The sequence below is a fragment of the Talpa occidentalis genome, unplaced genomic scaffold (assembly GCF_014898055.3).
Source record: "Talpa occidentalis isolate TD23 unplaced genomic scaffold, MPIMG_talOcc4v2.1 talOcc4.5, whole genome shotgun sequence".
In the NCBI taxonomy this organism is placed as follows: Eukaryota; Metazoa; Chordata; class Mammalia; order Eulipotyphla; family Talpidae; genus Talpa; species Talpa occidentalis.
In genome coordinates, this window is record NW_023604861.1 from 138283355 (window position 1) to 138298680 (window position 15326).

General features: G+C 59.1%; 1 protein-coding gene across 7 annotated transcripts in view; it reads right to left on the reverse strand.

Moving 5' to 3' along the window:
• Positions 1 to 28: 28 nt before the first annotated feature.
• Positions 29 to 15326, reverse strand: part of RSAD2 (radical S-adenosyl methionine domain containing 2) — a 31980-nt gene continuing 16682 nt past the window's right edge. For 2 of the 7 annotated variants that reach the window (XM_054701422.1, XM_054701421.1), the window contains exons 2-8: positions 13160 to 13525; positions 11388 to 12840; positions 6513 to 6674; positions 4093 to 4322; positions 2935 to 3084; positions 2366 to 2398; positions 29 to 226 (exon numbers count right to left, since the gene is read on the reverse strand). In XM_054701422.1, coding sequence (XP_054557397.1) covers positions 62 to 226; positions 2366 to 2398; positions 2935 to 3084; positions 4093 to 4322; positions 6513 to 6674; positions 11388 to 11721 — 1074 coding nt within the window. In that variant the 5' untranslated portion in view covers positions 11722 to 12840; positions 13160 to 13525 and the 3' untranslated portion in view covers positions 29 to 61. Of the gene's footprint in view, positions 227 to 2365; positions 2399 to 2934; positions 3085 to 4092; positions 4323 to 6512; positions 6675 to 11387; positions 12841 to 13146; positions 15322 to 15326 lie in introns of those variants that run through there. The other 5 variants (XM_054701425.1, XM_054701426.1, XM_054701423.1 and 2 more) reach the window with 4 other exon arrangements.

Consider the following 15326-nt stretch of genomic DNA (forward strand, 5'->3'; position numbering starts at 1 on the left):
CCAACGCGCCACACTCCGCACACGCCGCTGCCGGGCGGCCCCGCGCGGGCCACGCTCAGCCCTACCAGTCCAGCTTCAGGTCCGCCTTGCTCCAGACGTACTTCCCGCCTCGCTTCAGAAACATCTTTTCATCGAATCCGCTGAATTTGATCGCTTCTTCTACTCCAACGTCCAGGATGGACTTGGAAGGGTCCTTCCGCCCATTCTGGCAGTTCAGGAAGCGCATCTAGGAAATTCAGGACGGGCATTGGGATATGCCCATAGACTCTCCCGCAGACTCAACCTGGGGGCTCATCCCGCATGATTCAGTAAATGTTTGCCAAGAGTCGGGGTCGGAGGCGTAGAAAGGAAACAGCTCCACACCATCCTCCACTCAGCCAGCCCCTCTCCTCACGTCACGTATTTGATCAATTAAATCCTCGATAAACAGAATTATACACCTGCCACAGAAGGGCTATGTCGTTTCATGCGGGGAGCGGGGGAGTTCATTAAGAAAGGTTTCCTTGGGTATGAAGCTATCGCCAGCTACTGCAGCACGAGTTCGATCCCTGGCCAGGGAGCTACCCACATGGTGTGGCAGACCTCCCCTGTCTCCCCGCTGCTCCCCTCAGCAGTGGGTTTCAGTCAGCCTGCCTGTTCTGCTCCCCACTCTGTCTCTGGTGAATCCTCTCACCCCCACACCTCTGGCCTGCGCCCCAGCTCTTGTGTGCATAAATAAATAAATCTTTAAAAAAAGGGAAAGACAAAGAAAGGCTTCCAAAATGTGACATCTGAGTTCTGCTCTAAAACTCTAAGCTGGAGAGAGGGCGTGGCGGGGGCCCATCGGGGGCATTTGGGGGACGGCGGGTAGACGCCGTTGCTGGCATGAGGGCTGTGCACACGTGTGTGGTGGTGTAGACACAAACAAGTCTTTGGAAAAAGGGGAGAGAGATCAGAAAAGAGTGACAGAGGCAGGGGCTCCAGTTCAAAGGGTCTCGTGAGTGCTCAGGGTCTTGGTTTGATCCGCAGGAGTCACCTGCGCTGGAGCCAGGCCTTGGCGTATGAGCCCACGTGAAGCTCCTCGACTCAAAACGTTTTAAAATCCTCCAAAGCACATTTTAGGCCCACTCTGTCCGCCTCGCTGTGTGGACACGGGAGACGGGTAGAGAGGGTCCTGCCAAATCCCACCTCGGGGTAAGGCTGGGCCCTTCTCCCTGGAAGGACCAGCACCTGCACCTGCGCTGACACCCGCCCCCCCTCATGCTCCGGAACGAAGCGCTTCTCTTCTGGACAAAAGGCTGACGGGTGGGAAGCGCGGGCCCTGGACAGCAAGGCGACACCAAGTCACAGGATAGCGCGGCGATGCGCCAGCCGCAGGACAAGTACGACCCCCGACTCTGTCTTGCTCTCCTTTTAGTGATGTCTGGGAAAATGTCACATTTCCTTTCTTACTGAGGCAGAGCTGGCACCGACATTACAGGGGTTCAGGGTGTGACATCGTGATTTGGTGTGACATCATCACCGCCCTGAGTCTAGCTGCCACCTGCTCCAGCAAAACTAACGTTTACGACGTCCTCGGCAATTCTCAAGCCTGCTGTCCTGTTCTATTTTAGATGTCACCAGACAACGGACGAAGATGACTAGTTTAACTGATAAATAAAGTAACTAATAAGAGAAAAAAAAACCACAGGTCTCAGAGTGGACTGTTGTCCTGTGTTAGAAATCTTGGCAAAGCCTTATAATCCAGACCACAGGAAGGCGGGGAAGAGCTAAGCTACTGACTTTCTTTTTGCTTTTTTCTTTTTTGCATAGGACAGCTGGGGTGCAGGCCAGATGAGGGGGGTGAGAGGATTCACCGGAGACAGAGTGGGGAGCAGAACAGGCAGACTGACTGAAGTACACTGCCGAGGGGAGCAGCGGGCACAGCAGGAGAGGTCTGCTGTGCCGTGGTCACTCCCTGGCCGGGATCGGACTCAGTGACAGCACTGAGGCTTCACCCCAGGCCACCAGGAGGCCCCAGCTACCACTTCCACCTTTGAGAAGGGAAGATTGCCTTTCTCCCTCGCAAGGCAGCCGAGAAGGGATAGTAGAGGTTTTGGAGGGGAATTGCACCCTCTCGCCACAAAGCAGGGACCCCCATTGAGGGGGGCTGCAGCACCTGGGGAACCAATGCTGATGTGACGGGGTCCCGGTCCAGGACAGTGTCACAGGGGCCCTGCTGGTGGCATTGGCCACTCGGGGGCTGGGGTTCCAGCTGCCGGTGGGGCTGTGAGCACTCCTCACACTGCGCCCACCCTGCGTGGGCGGGTCAGGTGCAGCTGGACTCCAGCCGGCCCTGCCGCGCGCGAATCTGCAAGGAGGCCCCGTGTTCACCAGAGATACTCACGTACTCATCCAGAATAAGGTAGGAGTCTTTCATCTGCAGGAGAAATGAAACACACATTTAGTTTCAGGCTTGTTTTCTGTGTTTCTGTCTTACCGTGTGTGTGTGTGTGTGTGGTGTTTGTGTGTGTGAGTGTGTGTGTGAGTGTGTGTGTGACTACTTGGGGTCCAGCCTTCCTGTCACCAACTGGCTTTTGGTGTGTCCCTCCCGTGGTGCCCCCAGCTCGCCTTTCCAGGGGCGTCTATGTGCCCGGCAGAGTCAGCAGACCCTGGCAGGCCTGCCCTGTGTCTCTTTTCCTCGTGGAAAGGTCGAAGGTGACTCAGGAGCTTCCCCAGACAGTGGCCCCCAAGCTGATCTCCCCACCGCAGGCCGAGGACGAGGTCTTCAGTCTGCGTCCCCAGGGCGTGTCCACTGCGTCCTAATCCCCGCTCCCCTCCCCCGCCTGCCCCCCACTGTCGGCCAGCCCCTCTCCCGCTCTGGGGTCCCCTCCAAAGCCCCGCAGCTGGGAGGCGCGGCCGGGATACTTGGCCCCGGAGCACTGTTCCGACCCCCCGGCGGGTGCATCCCCCGACCTTCTGGTTGGACTCGGGCACCAAGCAGGGCACGTCTCTGTGGCGCTCCAGGAAGGCTTCGAATTCTTGGTCGCTGATGACGAATCTCTCGGCCTCCCTGAGCGCGTCCGCCCCCGCGTTCTCGCCCTCGATGAGGAGGCACTGGAAGACCTGCGGGCGGAGCGCGTGTTGGCGTGGCACTGACACGGGCAGCTCCCGCCACCCACCCTCCTGGGACTGTCTTGTAAGGAAATAAATGCGTGGGGTGTGGGGTGCGCGGTGTGGTATGTGTGTGCATGGGGGTTACCGGCATGTTTCCATCATCCAGGAAACCACCTCCTGGAAGGAGCAGCTGGGTGACAACAGGTGGCCGAGGGTGGCAGCTGAGCACGGCACCCAGCCCTGAGCCTGGGTCAGAGGCCTCCCCTCCGGGGACTTACGCATCATTTTGCCAACATTTAGTCATCAAAACAGCGCCCTCTGTGCTCGCTCCGGCCCTGCCGGCAGACCCCGCTGAGGCCCTGAGCCCCAGGCCGGTCAGGGCTGTCCTGTGGGCAGAGCAGAGGCCCTCGCCGCCCGAAGGCAGAGCTGGAAGCTGGGTCACGGCAGCGTGGCCCAAAGCCTGGGTCAGACCCACGGGCTCACGCCCCCTCACCGCAGCTTCCTGCCGCCTCTCTCGCTCCTCCCTCTCCTGGCAGAGCTGTCCTTTCACACCGCAGGCGTAGCCTGCACCTGCCTGTGTCCGGGCCAGCGCCCGGTCTGCTGGGAAAACTCGCCGTGTGCCGCTGAAAGGGGAGTTTTCCCCCAGAGAACCCTGGGACCCTGCTCACGAACCCCACACCTCTTCACAGACTTCAACCCAGAGTTCATGGAGAACGTTGATCTACGCGCAGATAAACCAGGGGCTCTCAGAGCAGCTCCAGTCCCACAGCCATCAGTTCACACCGGGTCGGGATTCTATGCACATATCCACTGGAACACCCCAGGCCCTTGGGCGCAGCCCAGTATTCCAGAATATTCCAGAAGGGAATCAGTTCTGGTTTTCAGAAGGGAAACTGAGGCAGAGAGCGGGTAAGCTGTTTAAAGGTTATCAGGCTGAGAGAAGGGGCAGAGTCTGGGTCTCCGTATCCTGTGAGGCTGCGGCTCTCCCAGAGCAGCAGGGTGACCCCCCGTCCTCACCTTCCAGCGGACGGGACTCAGGGCGCGGATCTGCTCGTTCATGTCCTCGTCCACGTTGAAGCGATTGATGACGGAGTTTATTTTGAAGGCCACCCGGTAGTCCCGGCACCACGTCCGCAGCTTCTGGAGATTTTCTACGTGGTTCTTCTTCCCTTGGCCACGGCCGATCAGGACGTTGACACTCTCGTCGAAGCTGTCGCAGGAGATGGCCAGGATGTCCAGGTACTCACCTGCGGCAAAGGTCTGGGTTGAGTTTTCCACCTGAGAGCCAAGCGCTCCAACCGTTTCTACCTCACTGTAATGAGCCCCGTCCTTGCGTCTGTGTGTGTTTTAATTAATTAATTAATTAATTAATTAATTAATTTTTGTGAGACCCTCGCCAGTGGCCGGGGATCGAACTGGCACTGCAGAGGCTGCGGGCAGCCTCGTAGTCCAGCGCTCAACCGCTGCGCCACCAGGGGAGGCCCTGTGTGTGTTTTAATTTTTAAAGATTTTTTTCTCAGGTCCTTAACACTCGCTGGAACATTTAACCTGATATTCATGTAAAATAATCTTGAAAAAATGCACACCTATCACAAGGCATTGGAGACTGCCCGCCTGACTGTTCTGAGGCCGCACATGTGTGTGCACCTGTGCGGATACACCTCAGTGCACCTGTGTGACCACACCTCAGTGCACCTCAGTGCACCTCTGTGACCGCACCTCAGCGAGGTACCCCATCAACTCCTGCAGGGGCGGCCTGGCCTTCTGAGGAGGGCAGATGCACAGGCTCCTCCACACCTGGAACATTTACTGATTTGCTTTGAGCTGCTCTGCGGAGGAGCCTCACCATGGGGCAGGTCCTGGGCTCCTTGGAGACATCCTGGGATGCCTGACTCGCCCTCTCACCGCAGAACCTGAGACGAGTGGGGGCGCTGTGTTCCCTACGGATGGAGCCGAGGAACCGGCTTGACGGAGGAGTCGGAGGGGAAAGCTCTTCCGGGAGCACATCTGGGTTGGCCACAGGAGCAAGGATGTGGAGAAGCGTCCTCCCGGGGCCGTGCTGGCCTCTGCGACATGGCTTCCTGCCCTGCCCTCTGTGCCCTCTTTATCTCCGCTGCACAGGCGCTCCCTCCCCCGGGCACTCGGGCCAGCTTTTTGCCAAGGGCTGAGCTTTTCCCACCGACTCACAAGTGATAGCAACGCAGGCTCTGAGAGCTCTTTGAGTAACGCGTTTAATTCTGTCATCAGAGCAAGTTTGACCCCGGTTTGGGGGCGCATGTGAGGTCACAGACCTCACTCTGGATGACAGCTGGAGAAAGACAGCCCTGCCCACGAGCTGCTGCCCAGCGTGCTCAGCACCACTTCCTGCGCGGTCTCCATCCCCCCAGGGCCAGCCGCGGAGCGGCCCCCAAGCACCCGGCACACACCGGGCCAGCGCCAGGAAATGGACCATTATTTAAAACAACTCCCGAGGGCCTCCCCGGTGGCGCAGCGGTTGAGCGCTGGCTTGCGAAGCTGCCCGCACCTCTTGGCGCCGGTTCGATCCCGGCTGCTCCCCGGCCACCGGAGGAGGGTCCCACATGGCGCGCAGACCTCTCCTGCCGCCCGCTGCTCCCCTCAGCAGTGTGCTTCGGTCCTTCTGCCTGCTCTGCTCCCCACTCTGGCTCTGGTGAATTCTCTCACCCTCCCGCGCTTCTGACTGTACCCAGTGCATGTATAAATGAAAACAAACAAATAAAGAAGAAACATGCCTCTATAAAAAAAAAAAAAAAAAAAAAAAAAAAAAAAAAAAAAAAAACAACTCCCGAGTGGCCCGGAGGCTGCTCTCCAATACATCCCAAATGGCATAGTGTTTTGGGAAAAGACGACTAACTGATGGGGTGCTTTCTCAGCAAACCCTAAAATAGGTCAGTTGTAAGGGGCCCGGACCACCCGCCTGGAGCCCCTGGCAATGACCCACGATGAGCCTGGCCCAGGCCCCACAGATAGTTCAGTTCTTCCGCATCCACACATGCGGCCAGAGGCAAGAGTGCCCACCTCACGCAGTTGCTTCATTCACTCGTGCGACTGGTGCACAACAGCTATTTCTGTGACTGGTTTTAAAGATTAACGTGCATGGGAAGCGGAGAGTGAGGCTGTCGGGCTGACAACTGTCAGGGGTTGATTCCCTGCCAGCGGCAGAGCCAAGAGCAACAGCAATTAACGGTGACCCCGGGCATCCTGAGGCTGGGCTTGCCAGCCTCCCCCTATCGCTCTGGCCATGCTTGTTGACCCAGAGCTCAGGAGCACCACCCGCCCCGGAGCACCACCCGCCCTGGAGCACCACCCAGGCTGCAGGCAGCTGGGAAGAGATTAGCAAGAGCCCCTCAGGCTGGCCTCCCCCCCCCCCCCCAGGCCTGGCCCTGTGCCTAGGAAGGGCAGGCACGCCCGCAGCTCACCGTAGGCCTTGAACCAGCTCTCGCGGATCAGGCTGCCGTTGCTCACGATGCTGACGCTGGGCAGGCGTAGCTCCTCCTTGCAGAACCTCACCAGCTGGCCCAGGTACTCGCCGCGCTCGGGCAGGAACGGCTCTCCCCCGGAGAAGTTGATCTTCTCCATGCCTGTGAGAAGCCCACAGGAAGCTTTTCTTCCACCTTCTGCCCCACACACAGTTCCCAAACATCCTTTCCTCGCAGCAACGGAAATTGTTATAGGGCAGGGAGAGGGGCAGCCCAAACCCCGCAAACCTGCCTATTCTACATGGGTTCTGCCATCCGCCGCATCAACACAAAACATAGGAGACTTTAATGGGAAGGAACTTTAATAAAACTAGGAAACAATACAGGTAAGGCAAAGAGTCTAGTTTCTAAATGAAGCACCCAAAGTTACCCGTCCCCTCGTGGGTAAAACTCCATCCAAATGGGATTGGCCCAGAGCAAGGCCCCAAAGCCGCCTGCCACAAGTCTAAAACATCTTCCAGTGGGGACCCACAGCAAAGGGTCACAAACAACCGGATAAGCCCGGAAGGAAAAGAGCAAAATCAACATCAAGATAAAAGCCGCCATGGTCACCTCCCCACGGGTCTCACCCACATCTGTGTCACCCCGTCCACGACCAAAAGACAAGCGCAGTTTCTTCACGTGTCTCTAGGCTCCACGCACCTCCTCCAGGTCTCCTGGCTCCATCCTGCTTCCTTCCTTCCTCAGTCTCCTCTGCAGCTTCTCCTCTTCCTGCTCAGCTCCACCCTCCCTTGGGTGGGGCAGGGAACCTCCCCCTTTCCTGGGGACCCCCCTGTTACAATCCCCCCTTTTAATTTTTATTCCACCATATCTATGGTGGCCTTACTATGCTGTTTAAAAATTTGGGATCAAGGTTGAGAGAATTTGTTTTTACATAAGTTGAACCATTTTAAGATTTTTTTTTCCTGTGGTTTTTGACATATCTGCTGTCTTGTTCTGGCTAATGCCTCCAGATGTTTTCTTTCGGCTGGGACTGATGAACTGTTTTTCCAGGACTGTAGGACTTTCGCTTTCCACAATGGACACTACCTGGAGGGATTCGTTTTCTTTCAGACTGGAACCCTGGAAAGTTTTCATCTGAGACTGTATCCCAGCATCCATATGTTTGATCTTCATCACCATGGAAATGGTGGCAAAAAGTGAAAGGGGGGAATTGTTAGGGGGAAATGATGTCCTGAGATAATCCCATACAGGCTTTGTGGACCCCACCCCCACTCCAGACTAAAGCCATCAAGACTCTGGGAAAGACACATCCCATCACCACCAAGGGAGGGTGGCTGGGACCTGAGGGTGGAGTTGGGCAGCCAGGTTGGATATAAAAACCAAACACGTGGGCCTTGGGCTCTCTCTGGCTCGCGATCGCTCGCCGCCTGGCTTCACCGCTCCTGGCTGGCGGCCAACTCTGAGAGCGCCATTTTGGGATTCCTGATCGGCGGATCGGGTAGGACTCATTGAAAACTTTGTCTCCCACTTTTCTCCCAGAGCTGTACATTTCCTCATTTCCCCTTCCCTTGTCAGTAAACCTTTTATTAACCTTTCGCGTGTGCCTGCAGGAGAGCATTGATAAGTCCTTTGAAGGGCGCGGGTGAGGACCCACAGTCAGGCACCCCGTTTTGTATCGGGGTTGCTCTACAACAAAATGACATAAAAAGATGTCAAGGTCCCGGAGGCCCAGCCCCTCAGCACACTCAGGGAGTTACCAGAGCATGTACCAGGCCCGGGGAACACATCTCCTGCAGCCTGTCTGCTCTTCCTGGCTGACAGAGCACAGTGGTGCTGCGGGTGGTGAGCCGCACAGAGGACGGCTGCACAGAAGCCAGAGGAGCGCCGCCTGGGGACTGCGCAGAGACTGGGGAAGCAGGGACGGCTGCTCCTGCACGTCACCCCAGGACGAGCCCAGCAGCTGGCACTGAGGCCGCAGGCCTGAGGCAGCACCCTCAGGCGGGAAAGAGAGCCCTGCCTGCTCCAAACACGGACAGGGGCATGGGGACGAGCCCCAGAAATGGACCGTTTGGAATCTAAGCTCAGAGGAGCATCAGCCCGCCAGAGCATGGACAGGCCGGCTGGAGGGAGGTGGCAGAAGTGCCAGCAGCAGCGCAGAGGGTCTGGGCATTCGGGAAGGGCCGGGCACCAGGGCCACCAGGTCCCCGGGACGTGCGTCAGTGCCCCCGCCCAGCCTGCCGTGCAGCCACGAGTGCCAGCCCCTGGGCTGACCATTCCACCTGTGCAGTCGCCTGAAAATGTTTTATGATGCTGTCTTGACCCAGTTTTTCAAGGTTCTGGCTTGAGGCTGTTTAGCTCTTTTTGAGCTAGCAAGTCAGTCAACCCCGCCCCCCAGCCTCACTCTGCCCCCACAATGGCCACCCCTCTCTGCACGGCCAGCGGCCCCTTGGCCAGGCTCTGCTGACATGACCCAAGCCGGCCTGCCCTGCCCTTTCTGTCCCTGTCCTCAGCAGCCACATGAAAGGCTGCTCCACCCCCAGCCTGTTCTCCCCTCCCCCGGCCTCCCTGTGGGCAGCTGCACTGTTCCCCGCCTTCATGCCCCCCTCACCCCTAAGCCCCCTCCTCTGCGCCCAGGGGCTGGGCAGCTCTTCCCAGGTGCTCTCTGCACCCCGCACTTCCCCTGCGGCAGCGTGCTCAGAACACCCTTATGCTCACAGCAGAGGAAGGCACCAGCCTGGTTCTCAGTAGCAGGAATTGAGTCCAGGAAGGTTCAATGAGTTACTCAAGATCTAACCCCAGAGGGAGGCCTGGCAGGCCGACCGGGCAGGACCTCTCAGTTCTCTCCACAAGGCTGTGACTCGGAGGAGCCCCCTGCCGTGGGGCCAGCTGAGAAAAAAGGCCGGGCCCGGCCGGAGCCACAGGCGCTGAGCGTGAGGACGAAGACTGAGATGCTGGAGGGCAGGACGGGCACGGATGGCCTTCAGGGGCCAGGCAGGTGCCCACGGGCTACAGCACAGGCCAGCAGGTACTCAGGGGCCACCTCCCTGTGCGCCTCTCAGCTTAGAAGTCTGAGCAGCAAGTGATACTTCTTTTTGCAGCATTTCTAGCCAAAGTAGGACATTTTCATTTAAAAAATAGTTTGCATTGAAATATGTTTGATTTAACTTGTAATGCAAATTTAAATTTTCAATCATAACCAAAAATATACTTTCCTCCACCAGCCAGAAATCTCATTACAGTCACAAACACACCGAGCCATCTGAATCCACTTGGATCTTACTAACCGAACGCTGAGAGGCCACGATATAAAAGTACTATCACCCCTTAGGACAATTTATTATTTATACAAACACATCAGCATACACTGATTTATGCCTTGCAACCACTTTTCGAGGCTGGCATAGGAGCTATGATTGGCTGCATTTTAAAGATCATCACCCTGGCACCAGGGATGGTTGGCGTCTCGGTGTGCCCAGAGGGCCAAGGGCGGCGCACGCCCATGGAGGCTCCTCCAGCCTCTTTACCTCGTGTTCGCTCATCACCAAGACACGCTTTAGGCCCCTGTGGCTTCCTAGATGTTGTCCTGGGTGTAGAGACGCACGGGTGCTAAGCCTCGACTTTGGAATGCAAGCTCTTTGGGGGCCCGGGTAGGAGAAACAAAACAGCAGCGCAAAGTCCAGTGCCAGGGAAGAGGGCGCCCTCGGCAGCCGGGTCCGTCCACCCTCGGGACGCCGGGCATCGTGGCGCTTCTTTAGGCCACTGTGGGGCAGGGGGCGATAGAGCTCTGGGGAGAGGCCAGGGTGGCCGGGCTTGAAGGTGGCCCCAGCTGAGCCCAGAGCTCTGGGGACACAGGCTTTGGGAGACGCTGATGTCACCACGGGCCTTGCAGGGGGTCCTGGCTCGGGCTGGTGAGAGGGTGTGTGTAGTGAGAGGGTGTGCTGGGGCAGCGGCGACCCGGATGGGCTGCCGCGGACCCATTGCTCGGAGAGGGCAATGCAGCTCTGACCGGGGCCTGCGGGGAGCACAGAGAGCCTCGGGGCACGGGGCCAGTGACCCCCAGGCTGCAAGTGCCGTCATCTCCACCCACAACACGCAGCAAACTCTGTGCTGGAGAAAACAGGCCGGTGCCTGCCCTGGGGGCGACGGTCCCTGCACTCTCTGTCGCCAGTGTCTGGGCTCAGCCTGGGGCACCTCCCAGCCTGGCCACCCTGGCCTCTCCCCCCAGCTCTGTTATCCACTCCGTCCCCCGCCGGGGGCTGAACTGCAGGGCTGTGGCCCCTGGCTCTGCGGTCCCCCTGGCCAGCTCATGCTGAAGCCCGGGAGCTCTGCGCCTGCCAGGCAGGTTCTTACACAACTAAGCAGTGGAGAGAAGTGGTGCCTCGGCAGACGAGGGGTGAGGGAGCACAGGTTTGGGGGACCTGCGGCCCTGGCACTGGACAGGTAGAGTGAGCAAGCCCAAGAGCGGAGAGGCCTTGTGTACTCGAGTCTGATCAGTCTCCCTACCCTTTCAGGCCAGGGGGACAGAAATCGGCCCACAAAGGGAAGTGAACAGAGGCCCTCAGTGGTCCAGGGCTCGGCTTCTGTTGCCCCCTCGCCTCTGGCAGTTTTGGGAACTCTCAACCCACAGGTGTTTTGGACAAACACCTCCCCAACCGGCCTCTTTCCCAAAGCTGGGTGGCCTGGGGGGACCCACGTCTGCACCCTGGGACTTGCAGGAGGGGACGGGGTGGGCCTGCCCACTGCCCCGCAGCAGGGTCTGTGCCCAGAAGGCCTTGGCGTGTGCCCAGCTCAACCTCCGGAGGCTGAGTCCTCGCAGAGTGGCGGGCAGGGACCCCGGAGACGCGCCCCCTGACCCCCCGGGCCAGGGCTCACCTGCCTGCTTCAGCATCAGCAGCCCCCTCTTGGCCTCCTCCAGGGGCAGCACGAAGGAGGTCTTGGCCGTGTGGAAGCAGAAGCCGCACTTGTAGTTGCACTGGCGGGTGAAGTGGTAGTTGACGCTGGTGGGGGTGGTGGTCGCCAGGCCCTCGGCCTCTGCCTCTTCCGCGGACGCCTCTGCCCCTGCGCCGCCCGGCAGTGGCTGCGGCTGCTTGGTCCCCGTCCCCGCCAGCCAGAAGGTGGCCCGGAGCCAGGACAGCAGGGGGAGCAGGCTGCTCCACAGGGCGCCCAGCAGCTTCCCGGCGAAGGCCGGGGCCACCAGCACCCACATGGTGGCAGGAATGTGGCTGCCCCGTGGCCCAGGTGTTTATATGCACCGAGCACCTGTCACCAGATGACGGACACACCCTCTGCCTGCCTCTCAGCTGAGCGCAAGTTTCATTTTTCCCTTCAAGAAAACGAAAGTTGGAGCCCGGCCAAGACGAGCCAGGATGTGGCCCCAGCCCATCTCTGGTCAGGGGCCGCCTCTGCGGACACGGCCTTCCGGGGACACTGCCGTCCTGACATGCCCCCTCGGGAATGGGGGGTCTTGCACACAAGGGCCCCCCCTAAGGCTTCTGCCCTGTCCGTCCCGTACGGGTTCAGCCAAGTTCATCCTGAGGCCCAGAGAGCGCGGAGGGGCAGACCCCGAGCGGGCAGAGAGAGTGTGTGGAGCCGACCGGCTGGCGCCCTCCTCCTGCTTCACTGATGTCCCTCGAGGGCCCTGGAACACACATGTTCACGTCTCCCTGCGTTTCTCTACAGCCGCGCTGGCTGGGACGTGCTGTGCGGTCGGGCTCACGGCCCCGGGCATCACCATGGCCGGCATTCGCCTTCCCCACCGGGCCCAGCGCCGCCCGCCCCTTCCCTGCGAGGCGCTGCTCCGCGGCCGTCACCGAGGAGAGGGTGTCTGCTTGGTTCATTCTTGCAGTTGTTGCCTCCTGGACGGCATGTGAATGGATCTGGGAACGAGCTGTTCCCAGCCTCCGCAGCTTGCATTCGCTCCCGGCCGGCCAGGAGTCTGCAGCCTTCCGAGCAACAAGAAGCCGGATGCTGTGCTAAGCTGCGTCTCAGCGGGCGAGACGCTCGGGGTTAGTTTTACTGCTTTCTCAGACAGGGCTGTTCACGTTGCCCCCAGGCTGTGTGCCTCCTCCCCCAGGGTCTGAGCGCAGGAAACCGGGGTGTCCTGGCTTCTGGAGCTGCACACCAGGCTTGCCACCCGCTCGGGCGAGGCGCTGATGCCTCTGGTCTCCGGCTGCGCTGCCAGCCTGGGTCTCCTCACGGGAGTCTTGGGAAGACTAAAAATTCTCACTGAAGTAAATCACTTGGAATGGAGCCTGGAAAATTCCAAGGGTCAGTCGGGGCTTCCTGCTATTATTCCAGAATGGAAACAAGGTGATTTTCACTTTACCTAGAAAGGAAACCAAAAACAAATTCAGCCAAACAACTGTCCCCTGCGCCAGGATCGCCAGGTATGCAAGGAGGGCCGGGGCCAGCCCCGCGCAGCCTCAGCGGCTGGACTCACCCGGCTGTGACTCACGCGCAAGTGCTGGCGTGGCTCAGTCACGCGCGGAGAGAAAGGAAACCCAACCGGTTTACATTTCAAGCAGCGCAGTACTTGCCCCCTGGCAGAGGCTTCCCAGGAAAACGTGTCAAGGGTCAAGCGCAGGCTCAGCCTGTGTTGGGCAACCCAGGGTGAACCCATGACCTGCCTGACCTTGCTGCCACACCTGGGGTTCTGGTAGGAGGTCTCACTCGCGGGGGGTGTTTACGGATTCAGGGGCATCCCGAGGACTAGCGCTGGGCGTCTCAGGCGCAACACACCAGAGCAGCCTCCCGGCGCTAGCAAGGCGGCAGGTGCGGGCCTGGACACCCGCTGGCTTCTCACGCCGGGGGGCCCAGGCCCGGAACGGCGCTGCCATCACGGCATTTTTCATTGTTGCTTCCTATGTCTGTTCTGCCCGAGCAGCTTCCTGTCTTCATGCACCAGCTCGTCAGCTCATCCGCCCGTGCGGCCAGGCGTTCTCGCGCCTTCCTGTCCCTTCTTCCCTTCCAAGGCAGTTTTCGAGGCCTCCCGCGTCACAGACACGGCATCGCTAGATAGAAACGAAATAAATAAGTCCAAGTCCCTTTTGGCAAAGAGCTCACAAGGGTCGGGTGCCCTGGATGCTTGTGAACATCTGTGTGTCCGTCCGGACGTGGCTTGGAGCCGGCTCAGCGCGGGTGCACTGGCCCCGGGACTGACTGAATTATGTGGGGCGCGTGCCTTAGAGCCCCAGGCTCGGATTCTGCGGGCGTCAGTGCCTGTTGAGGCTCGTAACGAAATAGAAACTGAGGCCCTGGGGACCAGCCTGACCGCCACAGGCCTGCCGAGGGCCACCGTCGGCAGAGCTTTCTCAAGATAAACCCCAAGCCCTTCCTGTTCCGTGGAACAAGGGGGCAGAGGCGTCTGCTTGCTAGCGGTGGAGAGGAGGGAGCTACATTCCGGGCTGAAGCCTCATGGAAGCCACAGCCGCCGAAGCAGGGTGGCGCCTTCCTCAGCCAGGCTCCCTGCTGCACTGGAGCCTGCCTCTGCAGACATCCAGACCCAACAGGTAACTGCCGATTGCCAACACCCGCTCACCCCTCGGGCACTGCCCCCCGCTGGGCAGGAGGTCACCAAGAGGCTGTGGAATCCGCCTGGCTACTTCCGACCATCACACGGCTCCAGCACTTCCTGCGGTCCATGCGGTCGCCCTATGATGCGACGTTTGCAACACTTCGCTGCAGCGCTGAGAGCCCTGTCCGCCCCTTTTGGTGCAGAGAGGTCTGCATTTATGTTGGGTCTATGCCCAGGCGCAGCAGGACCCCTGGTTCATGGGGAGCATGCATGCATGCATGCTTTAGAAATACCCTGAAGAGTTTCCCATGGTGGTTGAACCAATGGGAAACCAATGGAACCCTCTTACCACCAAACTTTGAGGGTCCCGGGTGCCCCACAATTGGCACCGCCCCTTTCTGATGTGCTTGCTCTCTGGTTCCATGTCAGCCATCCCTCAGGTAGCTCCCTGGGGCTCACTCTCTAGCCCTGATCACTAGAGGGCCGAGCATCTTGCATGCATTAGCCACCGGTGTCCTCCTTGTTCACCTGTTCAAACTGCCTGCCCAATTTTGTATTGAGGTTTCTGTGCTCTAACCTCTGATTTGTGGGAATGTCTTGGAAGCCTGGCACTTCCTTCCCTGTGTGTTTTGCAAACACTTCAGACTCTTTCACTTCCCCTATTTACCGGTTGTAACATCATTGTTGAATGGACTTATTTCCCTCATTTACAGAATTGAGAACCTGTGTGTGTTTAAATACATCGCAGACCCAGGGACCTGCCGCTCACCACCACGGGGCTCCAGGGCGCCCAGACCGACGGGAGAGTGGAGACCGCGGGGAGTGAAAACTTGACTTCACGCACCACTCAGATCACCTCGGGAGAGAGGCTCCGAGCCCAGAGCCGTGTGGAGCTCAGGGGCTAAACCGTGTCCTCCGTTCGGAGGCTGAGGCCCTGCCTGCCCAGCACCCTGGATGTGAGCCTCCCTTAATGAGGTGGTTACGGTGAAAAAGAGGCCTCCAGGGTGGATCCTGACCCAATCTGACAGGTGCTCCTATTAGAAGAGGAAATCTGGAGGCAGGAAGACACCTGGGGGGCTACAGAAAGGAAAGGCCAGGAGGACACAGTGGGAGGGCGCTTCCTCTCAGAGCTCCGTGAACCCCGTGTGTTGTCTAGGCCACTGGGTCTGCCATGCTTTATTACGGCAGCCCCAGCTGACTAATAGGACCGGGCAGCCTGGAAGAGGGGCCAGGAACAGGCAGGAGGACGCGACACTGGCCGCGAGTGTTTGAGAGGGAGTAAGAGTCTCCCGTTCTCA